Source organism: Euwallacea similis, chromosome 16 (genome assembly GCF_039881205.1).
Source record: "Euwallacea similis isolate ESF13 chromosome 16, ESF131.1, whole genome shotgun sequence".
Classification (NCBI taxonomy): domain Eukaryota; kingdom Metazoa; phylum Arthropoda; class Insecta; order Coleoptera; family Curculionidae; genus Euwallacea; species Euwallacea similis.
The window spans coordinates 3,399,270-3,416,910 of record NC_089624.1 but is presented as its reverse complement, the minus strand read 5'-3'; the positions used below and the strand labels follow the sequence as shown (position 1 = coordinate 3,416,910).

Here is a 17,641-nt window from a genome sequence, read left to right as displayed (position 1 = left end):
TCCGACGTCTATATTTCTTCATTGAAGAAATCCTCATAGTGTCCGGCATTGTTATACCTGACCCTCCGGAAGAAAGTGATATACTTTATTTGAAAACATCATATTGCAGGTATTCAGTGAACAGATAGTGGTCGTCACCTATGACATGATTTTGGAACAGCCAAATACATTCCTATGAGCCGAAAAAGTAAGCTTTCCATGAAGCAAAACTAGATCTGGCAAAGCCCAATTTGCAAAAACAGTTCGAACTTTTACAATCGCACCGTAATTTGATAGCTGTTGCATGTCGGGAATGCATAATTGATCGAATGGAAAGTGATGGTTTAAAATTCTGCTCACTTTTGAACGATTGATATGAAACTTCCATACTATAATTAGCGAGCATACAAATAACACATTTAGTTACACAACATTAGGTCGCATGTTGAACCAGGCCGTTTTGTAATGCTGCAAGTGTTTTTTGAATTGCAATCTAAAATCCGTTTCGACTTGAAGAATTCGGAAACGATATTCATATCGTGTGTACTTGAATTAGAAATGTTCAAACATGCACTTTGCTAGAAGTTTCGAAGATCTAAAATCTTCACGAAACATTCGAATTTCAGCAGCTTCGGCCGAAACTTATAACCTGAAGTTAAGTATATGATGCAATCTAGGTGCTTTTGGCACATGATTGTCGGATCAAACCCTGATAGCATTGCGAATACTCTCTTGTGAACCATACAAGGCTATAGCCTTTATCGTCCTTCGCATCTACAAAATTTTAATGAAAAATGCATATGTCCTCGAGGGCGGTAAAAAATTAGTAACTTTCTAGAGAATTCTTCAGTTGATATACCCATATGAATATGCATGCTTTTTTTCGACAAAAAAAGTACTATTTATTTGCACTCCTTTCAGTTTTCGTCTGGAGCTAAGTAGGAAGACCCCATAAGTGAAACCTGCTCTCACAGCTGCTTATTTGAGTTGAAAGCTCTTGTCATCATACTCCTCATCTACCATCATTGCCTACAAAGTATCCCAACTTCAATAAAGCTGTGTTTTACCATAAATCTTTGAGATGTAAAAAACTTTCCAATTTTTTTTTCAGGTCACTTTATGAAGAAAAGTTCATAGAAACATATATATATCCGCAACGACACAAATTTTTAGCACAGGACGTTGAAATGTTTCTTTTCAAATCGTTATTTTTAAATTTTTCAGAAAGTACTTTAGATATTGCTTTCAATTTTGATTCATGTTGGTAGGACCTAAAACCCCATATTTTATTAAGAAAAGTTATTTTATTGCTCAACCACTGGCGTCCCTGCATACATGTTTTTTAATATTATTTACAAAAAAAGTGATACGCCGCTGACATATTTTCGTGGGAATATTTTTTCTGATGAGGCTAGTCAATTTTACATGAAAGTCTCTTATATTAAACTATAAAATAATAATTATAATAAACTCTTAAAATAAACAAATTAATTAAGATGATTTTTATTGTTTTAATCAAGAACGGTTTGTATAGCAACAAAAGCGTAAGAGACCTTTTTCGTGTAAAATTGACCAGCCTAATCGGAAAAAATATTCCCGCGAAAAAATATCAGTAGAGCACCAGTTTTTTGTGTAAAAATTATCAGAAAACATGCATGTAAGGACGCCAGTGGTTGAGCAATAGAATAATTTTCCTTAATAAAATACGGGGTTTCAGGTCCTATTAACACAAACCCAAATTTGAACTAATGTCTAAAGTACCTTGTAAGACATTTAAAACAACGATTTGAAAAGAACATTTTCAACACCCTGTATCTAAAAATTTGGACCGTTACGGAAATGTGTTCATGTGAACTTTTCTTCATAAAATGACCTGAGGAATCACACCTTGATATTAGCACGACATTAAGGAACACCCTGTATAAGTGGGTCGTACGGGATATTAATATTTTTGATCACTGTTTTCCTCAATGCACTTCTCTGGAACGAGTAATTTTCATTTGCGTGAAAAACAAATAAAGTTAATCGAATAGTCTTGAGATATAGTAGCAGCTGTGAACTGTATTCGTACCTGAAGATTACAAAATGGTTACTTTTGATGTTTTTTTTTTAAACTGTGAACAAAATATGTATGTGTCTAAAATCCGGTATTGGACGTTAACATGTTCTATGGTTAGAGAGGAACATTTGCCCATAGATCACGTACGGTCGCATTCTGACCAGCGAGAGTAATTGGCACGTCCATCCGGCGATCGCAGCTTGTCTAGCATGGTAGACTTTCGTAAATTTCACCGACGGCTTTGTTTCCTTCCCCGCGTGTAATTACTCCCCCGAAATGGGCAAAATATTTATTCTTGGACGTTCTTTTCTTTCAACTAATTACCTGATAACCCAATTATTCGTAAAGTTCTTGGGATATGTCATCGTTGTTGGCTTTTAGTATTCGTCATCAATAGAAAATGAAACGTGTCGAGCAATAATTAAGTCAGAATGGGCCAAATAATCATGGGAAGCAGAAATATGATTCCGCCTAGAAAATGCCTGGGCATTTTTCACCTTCTCCCATTTTCCTCATTCTCGATGGCAAAATCTCGCCTTAATTACATCCCAGTAAATCAGAAAGCCGCTAATTAATCGTTATCAACAAATTTTATCGAACTGCTAAGAAAAATTGCGAACAATTTATTAAGGACCTTCCATGACACCACTTGGTCATCGACACATTAGCAAACTCGAAGCATCACGCATGAGACTTGAGTGAGCGAAAGGCTCTTAAGAGTCCACCGTTGAAGTAAATATTTATCATTCCACGGTTTTTATAATAATTCCATAATTAATAAAATACAAATAAATTCATTTCGTTTTTACGAGTACCTACCTACACTAGTGGTTGCCATTTCTTAATTATTAGCAAGCACACACAGAGGCAACTGGTTCGAAACTATGCGCAAGAAAAAGCTGCAAAAATGGTTCTGTCAATCACAAAGAAACCTTTTCGCATTTGCCACGGTATTTCATTGCGACAGTAAACACAAAAGTCTTCAAGTAACAGAATTTATTAACACTTTCTTTAAATCTATACAATATAGATTATCGTCTCTACAACCAATATAAACCTTCATGTTGAGGACATATGGGGACGAAAAACTAGGAGAGGGTAGACGAGTTTTAAACACAATTTTCTTAGTTGATACATTCACCGCATACAATAATCCACTGTTGCAAACCGATATAAGGAAAGTACTACCACTCACTTCAACTAGAAAAGGCGTTGATGAAATTTGTGACTCCAGTTGAGCAGTTTTGACAAGTTCAAGATGGTCCCCTTCAACACTATACAAAAATGAATCATGGCATCCAAAATGAAAAGATAAACCGTCTGCAGATCTCCTTAGAGATGAAAATATGTGTCCTCCAACCTCGATAAACTTGCTGGCGTCTTCCGGAAGTTCCGTATACACTTTACCTTCAATACAGCATTATAAATGGGAGAAGGATTTCGAGTTGCACGCAAAACAAACCGTTTACAGTGGCCCAAATGGGACGCCCTTGAACTATGCACCCAGCACCAAAGATTGGTTCACCTAAATTCACATTCCAAATTGTCCTTCCATTGGACACATTTAATGCATAACAAGTCCCTTTTATTGTACCAAAGAATATTGTTTTTTGAGCTTCGTCATAAACTGGATCGGCTTTGATGTTACCCTGGAGCTTTGTTTTCCATAGCAGGGAACCTTCCTAATTTAGTTGAAGTTAAAAAAGTGATTTTTTCAAAAACAGAAAAAAGATTTCACACTGATTTGCAATAGCTCAGAAGTTCTTAAGGCTTTCAATATACTTTGGAATTGATTTTCGAACAACTTTTTTTTATTTTCTAGGAGCATTCAAGGATTTATAGGAATTGCTTTGGAAAGTTTTGTCTATTTTGGGCGATTTAAATTAATTTCAAGAGTATTTTTCAAAAGGTTTCTATTTCAAAAAATTCCGAGATTTCTGATTTTTTTCAGATTTCGAATTTTCATTGCTTTTTTTCTGATATTTTCTTCGACATTTTGGTAAAGAGCTTCATTACTATTAATATTGATAATCTTCCAAACAATAGTTTTAGTTTTTAACCCAAACCCGCTAATTGACCCACAGCATGAATATTAGGATACTCATTATCGTCATGATTAAAAAATAAAAGACGAGAATTTTACTAACCTGTATGTCTAAGCAATACACTTGCTCATCATAGTTCCCAAAGACAATCGCGTCATTACACACACAGGGAAAACTCTTAATTTCTTGCCCTGTCTTAAATTCCCAGACAATCTTCTTAAGATCTACATCTACACAGTACAAAACTCCATTGGAACAACCCACAAAAACAAATTTGCCATTTGATGAAACTGCAGGTTGGGCTGCAAGTTCTTTAGGGAACACAAAGCTACAATGTTCTTTTCCCAGCTCGTCTAATATAGCAAATCTATGAGCAAAGCTACCGCAAGCAATATATGTGCAATTTCTGAAATATTGTTGTCTTAAAAAAATTAATCTTTGAATAGTACGGGACTTACAATCGTTGAAATGCTGTAGGGGGTGCGTCAACACATCCCTTTAAATCATAAGACCATAGAACGTAATCTTTGAAACTAAAGTCACCAATTTTAGGAAGTTTTGCATCTTCACTTTCATTACTTTTCTTCTCTCCACTTTCCAACAATCTTTTAAATCGTATGTTTTTTCTGAGAAAATTTATACACTCTTCAATAGGATCGTTCAATAATAAATTTATGAGCTGTTCAGGGGCTTTCGCCTGTATTTCTGCCTCAAATGCCTCCACGAATTGAACTGTCAATAATGAACTGCCTCCTAAGTCTCTAAATGTATGCTTTCCAAGCTGTTTTAAGTTATTTTTTAAGTCAGTCTTCAAATAATTGCTCAATTTTTCAATAAAGACAGTTTCAATATTGCTCGAATTTCTACTTTTAAAATGTTCATAATGATTTACTAATTCTTTGTCAGATATTTTCCCATGGGCAGTTAGAGGTAAATGACATACAACATCTAGGAAATCCGGAAATGAATGCTGAGGAAGGGTATTCAGTATTTTAATTCTTAATTTATCTAACATCCTGCAAAGCAAACGTTTAAGGGATAAAGCATTAAACTTTTTTATGTGTATCATAATACCTTATTTTGACACTTTCAGATGGAGGAAATTCTTCTATGATAATAAAAGCTAATAACTTCTTTATAGAAGTATGATAGACAAATCTACTTCTCAGCCCTATTTCATTGAATATCAACTCTTCCAGTTTATGCAACAAGATTTTATGTCCAAAACGCTTAATACTGCGCACTTTTCTACCCAAAAACAACAAATTCCCATCTTGCCATTGACCTAAATCTCCAGTTTTCACGACATAAGGTTTATGAATCTGAGCATTATTAATAAGACAATACCGGGTATTACTACCAATGGAAATTTCAGAATCTTCATCTACACTGACAAAAGTTTCATCTAAAGGATCTCCTAGAGGAACTTCTTGGTTGTGAGGTAGAGTTGTGGCATTAGCAATGGTGGCCCAGCAAGAGAGTTCAGTTATTCCATACAAATTATAAATTTGTAAATTTGGATTTCTGGGATAAGTTAGAAGCTCTTTAGGGAAACACTCACCTCCAAATGCTAATAATTTTAATGATGAACTGAGTAAAATTTGGGAAATTTGAACAGGGCTCCATCTAAATTAATTGACAGAATAAGCTAGGTGCTATCAATTGACTAAAATTAAGAAAACTGACCTTAAAAATACTGAAGGAACAATTTGGAGGAATGTGGCTAATCCTATGAAAAAAAGTGATTGATACAAAAGAAATGGATTAAGTACGGTTCCTGGAGATACTATTAATAATGTGCCACCAAACAATAAACCCAGCAACAGTTCTATTAGACTTGGATCAAAGGTTAGTGGGGTCCCCCAGTAGACGACATCTTCGTTGTAAATGCGGAAATGTTTACTGCAATTTTACACATAGGAATCATAGGTAAAATAGCAAATCTCTCTATAAAAGACGTACTTCAAACTGATTACATTCACCCTGATGCAATTAAATGGCACCTTAACAATTTTACTCTTTCCAGTCGTGCCTGATGTTTGCATGACACAAAAAACATCCTTATATGTAGATAAGCTGACTAAACTCTGATCTTGACCATCTATTGCCAAATTATTGTTAAGCCATAAATAAATATGATCTCCAGTTATTGAGAGAAATAAAGTTTCAACGAGAGTAAAAGATTTGTCAGAGAGTTGGAACTCATTTGCTGATAACACCCATTTAAGGTCCAATAGATTAACGGTTGTTACTATATTATCTGATGTTAAAAACGTGAAGGCTATGTTCAGTTCCTGGAAACTAGAGTAACATTACACAATTAATACGAATAAGTATACGCATGTTAAAGAAATTAAACAAGGACCTAGTTATACAGTAGAACCCAGGGATGAACCCTCTTTTCAACCCCAATAATTCAGCCCATATATGTATATTACCAATTTGATCTAGCTGTAGTTTAACCTATCCTATGAAGTCTCTATTTGGTATTTTATGAATGTTTACTTTGAATTTATTACACATTATCAGATATTATAGAAGTGAACATTCATTAATAAACTGTATTGTGGGTCTTTCGGGGACTTACCTATCTAATGACTTAATTAACATTATTTTCTTAGTTCTCTTTTTCATTTTCTTTAAATCTATTAAAAGACTATATACATTAAAAAACACACATACTCTGAGAATGAGGGAGATGACCCAATCAAAGATTTGTTGATATCTATTATTTACCAAAAAGTAAGCACTTACTGTGAGCTCAAACATTGGACTTGTTTTAACAACTTGAAACAAGACCGAATCAAGGATTTCCATGATTTTTATTGACAGAATCATTTATTATAGAGCACATGTGTGATATTTAGATCGGATGAGACAAGATAACAAGCTATGGCATACCATATACAGTGTAACCTCCTTAATCTCAGCACAGTTTAATCCGGACATTGATTTACAAGTCATAATCTGGACACATCTTTTTAATACGGACACCCGAGGTCTCGACATGCATTTGAATTACAGGTTAGTACTGATCTGCAGGCTTGGGAGTCTCAACGTATCGTGGAATGTGTTGGTTTATCGCGAGACTTGAGTTATTGTACAATACATGCAATAATAACGGGTGATCATTAAAAAAAAAAACACGGTAGGCGATGAACCGTAAACACGGGGCGTCGATTGAGCCATTTGCTATTTATCATCAAACATCTTACTGACAAACTGATAACAGATGAATTTATCCAAGACATGCCTCTGATATTTCAACGCCTACTTGAGGTTTCTTTAATGATCACCCTTTATTTATGCAGGTAATAAGTACGTAATGTAAGGTTTTATGAGATGAATAAATCTATGGCCGTGCGAGCTTGCGAGCGACCCCGTAAATAGATGAGTTGAATGTATGTATTAGCAATGGCTCTTATGGGATAGCTTTGTATTGTTTCTCTAATTTATTTGAATAAGATTCTTAATGGCAAATTTGGAACCCTATGAGTTTTTACTACGTTTAACCTACTACCTTAAAATGATCCGGATAGGAGAGTTATGAGTTAAGTGAGTGACTTAAAATGATGTTCTTAGTCCCTATCATATTATAGTTTCCATGTGAAGACATGTTTTATTACTTAACTAAAGAAACTTAAATCATAATATCTCTGATATAAGTATGACTGAATTAAACTGGATTTATGGATTCCTTAGATAATGTTCCAATATGTAACATTAAGATGTAACAAAAATAAACATAACAATGTTTTGTTACCATTAATATCAACAGCAAGTTTCATAAGACACAATATTTGTCACTTTTGACATCAATATAATGTTCAATGTAAATAGAATTTTAACATTATGTCTTACAGCATATTGGTAGTAAAGTATAATTTCAATTTTACCCTTCATTATAAATTACATTATATGCTTTCTGAATTTCAGTTAGCTATTGCTACAATTGCTACAATTGACATTTAGTGAAATATATTTGAGTATTCTCAGTTAAACTTTATACTTTCAGAACTATAATTGGAAACGATGTTTTGGTTTTCTATGAAAACCAAGAAACTAACCAATGGTTTTAATTTTTTTTTTAATTATCTAGATAAAACTGCTAGTACTTTAATTCATTGGTGCTAAGCTCAGCCCCAATTGTCTACTTACATACTTCTCGGTTGACTCACCATAGCTGAAATTAACAACTTTGTATGTGAAATATCAAATGAAGCTACATTTAGATTTAAATTTTGCTTGTTTTGTGAACCTACGAATGTGGGTGTTAGATTTCAGGTTAGACCCATAAGCTTCACTGCCAATTCTAACTAATGCATCTCCCTGCATATTTATCTCTGACAATAATATGCTTTTTGCTTTAAAAATTTAAGGAGTCTCGAATCTACTAAGTTTAGTCACATTAACAGGGGGAATAGGGTTCCACTGTACACTCTTTTATAAAAATGGAATTGCTTCGAGGATCTAATTTTAAAAACTAACCTAATAATAATTGATGGCATTAAAATGTTTTTCTCCATGAACAAGCCTATGCAAGGATACTCCCTATTGACATTCTTCTGTAGGAAAGTTCTGATTTCAGCTGAAATGCGAAGAACAGTTTCATAGGTGAGGGTTTTGAGGACTTCTTGATGGGAGACCAACATAATTGCCCTTTGAGCGGAAGGACGTGTTTCCAGTATTTGTAACAAGCTTGAGGTTTCCATACTGTTAATCCTAAGTTAAACTGTTGAATGAAATAATGTTTGTTCTTTATTGCCCACGTAACACAAGCCGCACCAAAATCGCCCTAAACGGATGACGATTGCGCTCTTTTCTGGCACAGCCGCCATTTTTACACATAAACGGTTACCAAAAAGAAAAAAGTGATAAAATTCATAAAATAAATAAAAAATAACTGCAAAATACGTCCAAAATAACAGTTAAACATATAACGCCACTTTTTGCACGATTGCGCACTCCATAAAAACACTGGTAAAGGGGGGCCATTAAAATAATAAAACCTCAATTAAACGTTGAAATATCAGAGGCATGTCTAGAATACATTCATCTGTTACCAGTTTCAGTCAGATGTATGATGGTAAATAACAAGTGGCTTAATCTACGCTCTACGTCTACGCTTCCCGGCCTACTTCAAAGAATTTCTTAAATAATTACCCTTACTAACTTTTAGGTATTTGCTGTACCGGAACTTTCTTAATCGCAAATTTGGGAGAACTAAATTTTATTATGTTCAAATTTAGTGTAATTGTGTAATGAATCTACTGCGAGAGGTCTTGAAGTAAGACAGCTAGTTCGGGACATGTCAAAAATGTATACAAATGTTGCTTTATGGTGCGTTTTTATCTAGTAGTTAATATTTCGTTTAAATTTAAACTAGAAAAAATCGTAAGGACATAAAAATGAATACCTATATAAATAATAAAAATTTTAATAAAAATAAATGTAAGAAAAGACACAGACCGGAATCTATGAGTCACCACGACAGGTATGCACTGCTCAGCAAATTTAAAGTTTTTTTTATCTCAACCGTGCAGTAACTGCCAGGAAACACAACCAAATTTTATCGCATAAATTACTACAGAAAAATCTAAGCTAAAACTAAAAAAGGAAACTAATAACGTATGCGGCTTACGGCTTTTAATTTGCCTTGCTCTTGCTTCATAAATGATCTGTGATATCAGTGTAATACTTCTAAGCAGTTCTTGGAAAGATTCCTCAAGATATTTTCCGACACATATATTGTAATATTCTACTACAAATAGATCAACATATGCAATTATGCCTTAGGTGTCTTGTATAATAATATTCACATTTATTGTTAAATTTGGTTTACATAACCATTTCGACGATAATTACATTAAAAATAAATGGTAAACATAGCTTTGTTTTCCCTACGGTCCATCAGCTGATGGCGACTTGACAGTATGGTAACATAAACAAACTGGATAACTAATACTTCACTTTGACCTGTGACTAACTCCATTCATAAATCTTTGTATCCAATATTAAGTGGTAGAAATATCTTAAGTGAGATTAGCATTAACCCACCTCAAAATAATAAAATCTTTATTTAAAATTGTTGATTATTTGAAGAAAGTATGCTGAAATCAAAGTTCCTAACAATCCTCGAGGGACAGTAAGTATTCCCTTTAGTTATGGTAAAATTACATAATCAAATTTCATACACACAAATATTTAAACCTAGAGTTAGGAGAAAGTCTCATTTAGAGGCACTACGTGAAAAAATAGTCAATGGCCCAAGCTTACAAGACTTTATACAAGATCCGAAGGCTGTTCTAAAAGATGAAGTTGAAGTTTGGGAGGAGTATGATGGAAAATTGAAAAGGGAAAAGGGGGAAGACCAGAGATTGAGGTAAATAATCCTTGCTAAGTAAATGTTAAATTAGTAAGAAAAATAAAAAATTTAGTTACATTCTCCTATTATATCTAACCTCAAAAAATTTAACAGAACTTGGATCTGTATTTATGCCTTAAAGTTGAAAAGACACATACTTTTTGTAATGTTGCCATTGTGATATCCACAACTTTTTAATGTGTTTGCCAGTATAACACTCATTTAACAGATGATAATTTTAATATCTATTCCTGATCCACCTTTATAAATCAGTAAAAGACAAACAATACATATAATTGCTACAGACTTTTATATTTTCTATAATAATAGTTAGTATGCTCACTCATATACTTATAACATATAATAATTATTTGATGCTGCTTTAAAGATTGTCAAAATGTTGCTAACTGTTAATACAGCAATAAGTATTGATAAACCTATAACTCTCTGGTCATCAATAACTGATATTTATCTGTAGGTAAGTAGCAATGAATTGTCAATAGGCAACTTGCAATATTGCCCAGTCCTATAGATGACTACCTCTTAATGTAATCCCTTGTGTACCCCCTTGTGAATCTGTGTTTTAGTGATTTTACTACTCTACCATGACGCTTCAGTCTTAAACTAAATTTTTATATTTCATTATTTATGCTCTCCAGCTCTAGAATGGAGTGAAAGTTTTCATTTGCATTTTTCCTTCAGGTTACCACCATGGTTAAAAAGAACAATACCTATGGGGAAAAATTACATGAAAATTAAAGAACAATTAAGAGATCTTAAACTTCATACTGTGTGTGAGGAAGCTAGGTGTCCAAACATTGGAGAATGTTGGGGTGGTGGAGAACATGGGACACAAACTGCCACAATAATGGTAAGAAAGGTGAAGCTATATCATAGAAGAGAGTGATCAAAAATTAGAGAAAAATATTTTAAAACAATTTAAAAAATATAATATCCAATGACACCTCACACATATATGTCTTCATACATTCCCTCGATACTTTAGACTTTTGATAAATTTTTGGCAATCAACAAGCGACGTCACATGAAAGATAATGCCCAAATTATCCGACAACGATGTGATTACCGTAACCTTAGCACTCTGTCATTAAAACAAAAATAAACGTAAACCAGATTAAAGTGGACAAAGTCATGGCTTACTGAAAGAAGCAAATCTACTCATAAATTTATTAAGTGAATTAAAAGTGGAACTCACAGATTGGAATAAATCAATGTTAAGCCAAAATGAATTAATCTCACATCAGAACCAAAATCAGCTTATTAAAATTAGCATTTTTTTTTAATAGAAAAATGCTAATTTTGTTGCATTTTTATGTAAAGTCTAAAATTATAAACATAATTGGGCATGTTTCGTTTCCAAACGGGTTTTTAAATCTCTTCTGCTTATTTTAAGACACCCTATAGATTTCTTCTTAATATGTATTTTGTATTTTATATATTTTTTATTATTAAATGCTAATTCTTAACTTTCCAATTTCTATTGTTTAGTTGCTTGGAGACACGTGCACTAGGGGATGTAGGTTTTGTTCAATAAAAACATCTAGAGCACCCCCTCTGCCTGATCCTAATGAACCAGTAAATACAGCCCAAGCTATAGCCTCATGGGGTCTAGATTACATTGTTCTAACGTCAGTTGATAGAGATGGTATGGTAAATTTGTGCAAAAAGTATGGTTTATTATAAGAAGTATTTAATTAATTATATTTCTCAAGATTTGCCAGATGGAGGATCGAATCACTTTGCTCAAACTGTCAGGGAAATTAAATCAAGGTTTGTTGATGAATTATATCAACAATTAATTAATTTGGAATGTTTTCTTCAGAAATAAGAGCATTCTTGTTGAGTGCCTTGTCCCAGATTTCAGTGGTAATTTAGAGCAGGTTAAAAATATTGTTAATAGTGGATTAGACGTATATGCTCACAATATAGAAACAGTGGAGAAATTAACCCCTTATGTTAGAGACAGAAGGGCTAAGTACAGGTAAGAATTTTCTCTGTTTCTCTATGAATTTGGTAAATCTATATGGTAGGCAGTCGCTTTTTACCTTGGAAAACGCCAAAAATATGAATGAGGATTTGATAACAAAATCCTCGATTATGCTGGGATTGGGAGAAAGGGATGAGGAGGTGGAAAATACTTTGAAAGACTTGAGAACAGCTCGGGTAGATTGCGTCACTTTAGGACAGTATATGCAACCTACCAAACGTCATTTGAAGGTAAATAATGCGATGTTTCTCAACTGAAAACCGTTGCCCAGAATTCTTGAAATGAAGTATTCAAGTGTTGAAAAAAAATGGACATTTCTCTGAGTTGTATATAAAATGTATATCGAGATTTTATATTTCGCAAATAGGCAAAAAGATCAAATATGTTCTCTATTCAGGATTTTAAATCAATTTAGCGTGTTTTGTTACTAATGGGAATAAGAAAAACAGGCGTTTTCAAGGTTACATGAGCAGGGACGAAATTGACAAAAATAATGGTACCACAATATTTGCAACTATAGGAACCTGATGCTTTAAGTAACCTATCAAACTAATACTAATTTGTAGCTAATATTGTATTGATCCTTTGGCCTATTTAAGAATTACTATTATTTTCCCACTTTTTAAATAAAGCTGAAAGTTCAAATTTTCCAGTTTTAAGTTCTCTTGTTTAGGTAGTAACATTTCAACTGTCTCTTTTTATTTTAATTCGGCTAACAAGGCTAAAAAGTAAAAAAAAGTGGTATAAAGCGACAAAGAACACACAACATTACATATATACATACATACATATATGATTGTAAATAAAGTTACTTTTCGTAAGTGTTTGGTACAATGATTTTAAAAAAATATCTTCATCCTTGAAATTGAGAAATATGTAATATGCGCAGCGGTTATCAGCTTTTTAAAAGATTTATGTCAAATTTTGACTTTTTCCAGGTGGTAGAATACATTACTCCTACCAAATACAAACATTGGGAGACAATAGGTAAAGAAATGGGATTTCTTTATGTTGCTAGTGGACCTTTGGTCAGGAGTTCTTACAAGGCAGGCGAGTTTTTCATTTCTAGTATTTTGAAAAATCGGCAATCTAATGGTTCTTAAAAAATAGATATATTATTTGAAGTTTTTGTTTAAGTGAATAAAGATTTTATGGCGTGTTAATGGTTTTTTTGTCTGTCTTAAAACCCAATAAAAACCTCGAACAAGGCAAACTTGAATGAAATTCAACTTTTTATATTATTGTAAGATTATGATTAAAACAAATTTTAACTCTGAGTTTTCTGCATATTTCCTTTTTGTCGTTGCACAGCTTCTAAAATTTATAAGGTATAGTTGTGCAATGACAGTTCAACAATCGACTTGGCTGAACCAGAGCTGGTGCTTGAACCACCCTGAGAATAATATTACCATGATTAAGAATTACAAATGCAATTCATTTAGGGATAATACTATATATATGTATATATAAAAAATATTCGAGAATAATGATTAAACTTCTCTTTCATTTGTTCTATTAAAAAGCACGTGTTAGGTAAGAGTGATTATTATAAAATACAAACTGATCCAAATATGACAAAACCGTGTATAAATACTAAAACGCTTAAAAGTTAACATGAATATGGATTTTGTGTTGATGTGGTTACTATTTTTTTGAAGTTCTAAAAGTTTTCAACTTTAGTGTCTTTTAAAAAAACGATGGTATCTCTAGATCATCCAATACTATATGCATATAAATTCCCAGAAACCTGAACCTGAAAGAAACTTTTCCACTCGTGCATGGTAATATTATGTTTTAAAACGCCTTCTAAGAATTATTGTTACGCAGCCGACAGACAAATGTTGCCTGCTACTTAAAGATGCGACAGATTGTGGTTTTAGTGGACGGGAATTTCCACGACAGCACTTTTATTAAGCCTTATTAACATTTAATGCGATTAAGTGCTGCAAGCGACAGGGTCGGCACTAATATGAGGGCATATTGAGGATTGAAATCAGTCATTGTAGTTGTTAGAGCAACTTATAATATAATATAAAATTCGTAGTATCAATAATAAATACAAATTATTTACTTATCTACATCTTACATATGATATTGGAGAGATTTACTGTCTTATTCGAATCTAAAATTTGTATTATTTGTATAAGTACCTACGTACAGATCAGCATGATTTTTAATACAAAAATCCGGGCTTAAGAGGCGCTCTGTTTTATAATAAAAATAATTATATATACATATTTATTAAGTAACGCCACTGTAGATCGTAACTTCAAACCGGAATAATCCAATTTTTCCTTTGTCATTCTTCGAAAATTTCAACATTTCTTTCACAAACCACGTGTAAGTTTAAAATTTAAAAAGTCCTAAATTAAAATAAATAATTTAATAAATATTCTCAATGTGACAAATCATTCAATCCTCCCTTTCATACCCAGCCAGAGCATTTTTTTAATGATTTGTACGATGATTTCCGTTTGGCTTTCAGCATCTGGAAAAGAAAAAGTTGACATTTTCAATTGCATTTTATAGGATACAAAGTGGGTGATCTAATCGCCAAAAATATACTTCCTGACCCTGTGTCATATGTAATTAATTTTTCAAATTTAATCTTAGTAATTCAGTGGGTTTTATCAAAGTTCGAAGGTTACATCCTCTGTTACGAAATTTTTGACCAAATGTCGTATAAATGGAGAATAGCATAGGAAATTTCCCTTCAGGTTTTTTTTTATCTGAGATGTAATGCAATGAAAAAAATGCTGAAATTTCAGATTCAGACTTTGGGATAAGATTTAATGCTAGAGTTACAAGGAAATTAAATGAATATTACCAGAGTGCCATTTTTTTAATATTTGGGTTAGTTATGTATGTGCATAATTTGGTTTCAAGTTTACTTTAAAATAACGTTATTTGTTTTTTCAAAATTCGCCCTAATAATGATGTTTTTATGTTAACTTACCACATTAATCAAAATATCTCCCTACACGTGCCATTCACATTTTCAAATCCATAGATACAAATAACAGTCTCCGTCTCGTTCCCCGCTTTCACCACTTTAGCTCCATTGGTGCTCTCCACTGGCATGGCCAGGAAGGTGTGTATCTGATTGGCTATCAGGATCACCATTAAAAAGATCAACAATCTTCGCTTTATCATGTAGATCAAACTCATGTTGGATCAAAGATGTTGATCCCTAGCAAGGCGAAAAATTACTAAATTTTTTTAAGACGTGTGAGTGTACGCGTATTCAGTGCGATAGCTTTTGCCTCAATGAATGAAGCTGCCTTCTCATTATATACATAAAAGACCAGGTTTGTTGGTTCGGCTTTATAATGAATAGTGGGGGTGTCTTGATTTCACTTTTGACGTAATTTTTTTATCCATCGTTATAGAATTGAAAGATATAGATAAATCTGCAAGAACATGTGTGAACTCTGGTAATTAATCTGCACTGGCCATCATACTTCATTCAAATAAGGAGATAAGTCAAATGTGTCTGGTTCACATCAAAGGAACCCCCCCATGTATGCTTAAGAGGCTCTTGACACTTGCTAACAATGGTTTTTTCCATCATGCATTCGCTCTCGATATACAGAGTGCTGTAAATTCGCAGAAATGTATGGAAATCTTCTAACTCATAAGAAACACCGAATTGGTTAAATTAAGAAAAATATGAACAACTGAATGTTCGTTTAGAATTTGCAATGAAATTAGTAAAAATCTGAATACTTTTAGAGATATCCACAAAAAACGAACATTTTAAACTTGTCCTTTCATAAATTTAATACACTGCTTCAGTAGTTTGTTAAAATATATTTTATTAACATGAGCCACAGGAAATTCTTTGCAACGCATTTCGTTTTTTTTTCTATAATGCCATAGGGAAAGTTAAGAAAGTAGGTATATTAATTATTTATGTAAATGACTTAGATGGAGTTTTTCAGTTGAAATTAACAAGAAATGTTTTTTTTTTAGTTTCGTATTCGATGTAGAACTAATGAGCTACTACATAAAATTTCGATTTTTGTAATGGAACGTCCTGTATATTATTGTTTTATTAGATGGGCTTTATGCTGATTTCAAAAATGTAAGGGTTAGTGATGTTACCTCTACTCATTTTCTCTTAAACGAATTATTGGCGTTCCATTCAAATTGTGTGTAAGACGAATAAAACAATTTAATTTTATATCTTTAACCTATTAAAATTCAGGTGCTTTTTATCGCCTTCGCACACAATCCTTATAAAACACAAATCATTTATTTGAGAAATAATAATAATTTGTTGAGACTGGAAAATAAATTCAGGAAATCCTATATTTTTGAAATGAGCATAAAGAAAGCGATTTATAATAAAATAATATAAGTACCGGGGGTTCCATTACAAAAATTCAAATTTTATATCTAAGCTCTTTTGTTTCACTAAAATAATTTTTTTACAGTATTTTTAAATTTCACGGGTAATAATACTACACAAAATTCTATTATTGTATTCGTAGTAGATATTCACCGCAAAAGTCGACAAAAAACCTCAAAAACTTTTGAAGCTATAAAATTGCACGGTTTCGCCTTGTTTCAAGTATATTTTGTCTTATTTTGATTAAATTAAGAAACTAAATTTTATATCCCTATTTAATAAACACCCTGCACCTTGAAGTATTTAAATGTGTTTAGCGCAATTCAAAAAGTTACTAAACGGTCTATAAAAAGATATGACGAGCAAGATGTACGGCGTATTATTATTTCAAATTAATTACACTATTTGCTGATATGCTCCAGGAAACCGATAATATAATATTATTCGATTACGGCACATCTGTTAACAACCATGATTCCCTATAACTGTTCCGCGAATTTCGATGTATTTAATTAATGCAGCCATATCGCGCGCCTTTTCAACTACTCTTAAATTTATTGTTTATTATAGCTGATTTGCGCATTATTATATTGAAACCCATATTATTGTTTGTATTCCCTGTCAACACAATTATCAGCACATGTGTACAATAAACAATATATTGCGCCAACGGGTACCACTCTTAAAATACGAGGCATTTTGCAGACTTTAAAGCTACAAAAATGCTGCTGAAATCTCATATATTTGTTATTCTCGCAATTATTTTAATTTCTGTCTGGCAGCTACAGGGTGTGCCACATAATCGACCCAGAAATTTCACTAAACTGGGTTATAC

The 17,641-nt window shown here is 32.7% G+C and overlaps 2 protein-coding genes and 1 long non-coding RNA gene across 3 annotated transcripts; 1 reads left to right on the top strand and 2 right to left on the bottom strand.

The window, feature by feature from the left end:
- Window positions 1–3,020: 3,020 nt before the first annotated feature.
- On the bottom strand, window positions 3,021–9,020 carry Aasdh (Aminoadipate-semialdehyde dehydrogenase). Its single transcript, XM_066397736.1, has 8 exons — window positions 8,572–9,020; window positions 6,046–6,384; window positions 5,770–5,985; window positions 5,158–5,709; window positions 4,542–5,099; window positions 4,186–4,489; window positions 3,501–3,720; window positions 3,021–3,445 (listed from the first exon to the last, which is right to left on the bottom strand). The coding sequence occupies exons 1-8, from the start codon at window positions 8,793–8,795 to the stop codon at window positions 3,021–3,023; spliced, it is 2,838 nt and encodes a 945-aa protein (XP_066253833.1). The 5' UTR covers window positions 8,796–9,020.
- An 879-nt stretch (window positions 9,021–9,899) lies between these two features.
- Window positions 9,900–13,618, top strand: Las (lipoyl synthase, mitochondrial). The gene is made up of 8 exons (XM_066398085.1): window positions 9,900–10,228; window positions 10,298–10,465; window positions 11,150–11,318; window positions 11,957–12,113; window positions 12,181–12,238; window positions 12,291–12,449; window positions 12,499–12,685; window positions 13,394–13,618. Exons 1-8 carry the CDS (start codon window positions 10,191–10,193, stop codon window positions 13,556–13,558), a joined length of 1,101 nt encoding a protein of 366 aa, XP_066254182.1. The 5' UTR covers window positions 9,900–10,190; the 3' UTR covers window positions 13,559–13,618.
- Window positions 13,619–14,455: 837 nt separating this feature from the next.
- On the bottom strand, window positions 14,456–16,125 carry LOC136414057 (uncharacterized). The gene is made up of 2 exons (XR_010752509.1): window positions 15,412–16,125; window positions 14,456–14,943 (listed from the first exon to the last, which is right to left on the bottom strand). It is a non-coding gene; the product is annotated as an uncharacterized lncRNA (long non-coding RNA).
- Window positions 16,126–17,641: the final 1,516 nt, after the last annotated feature.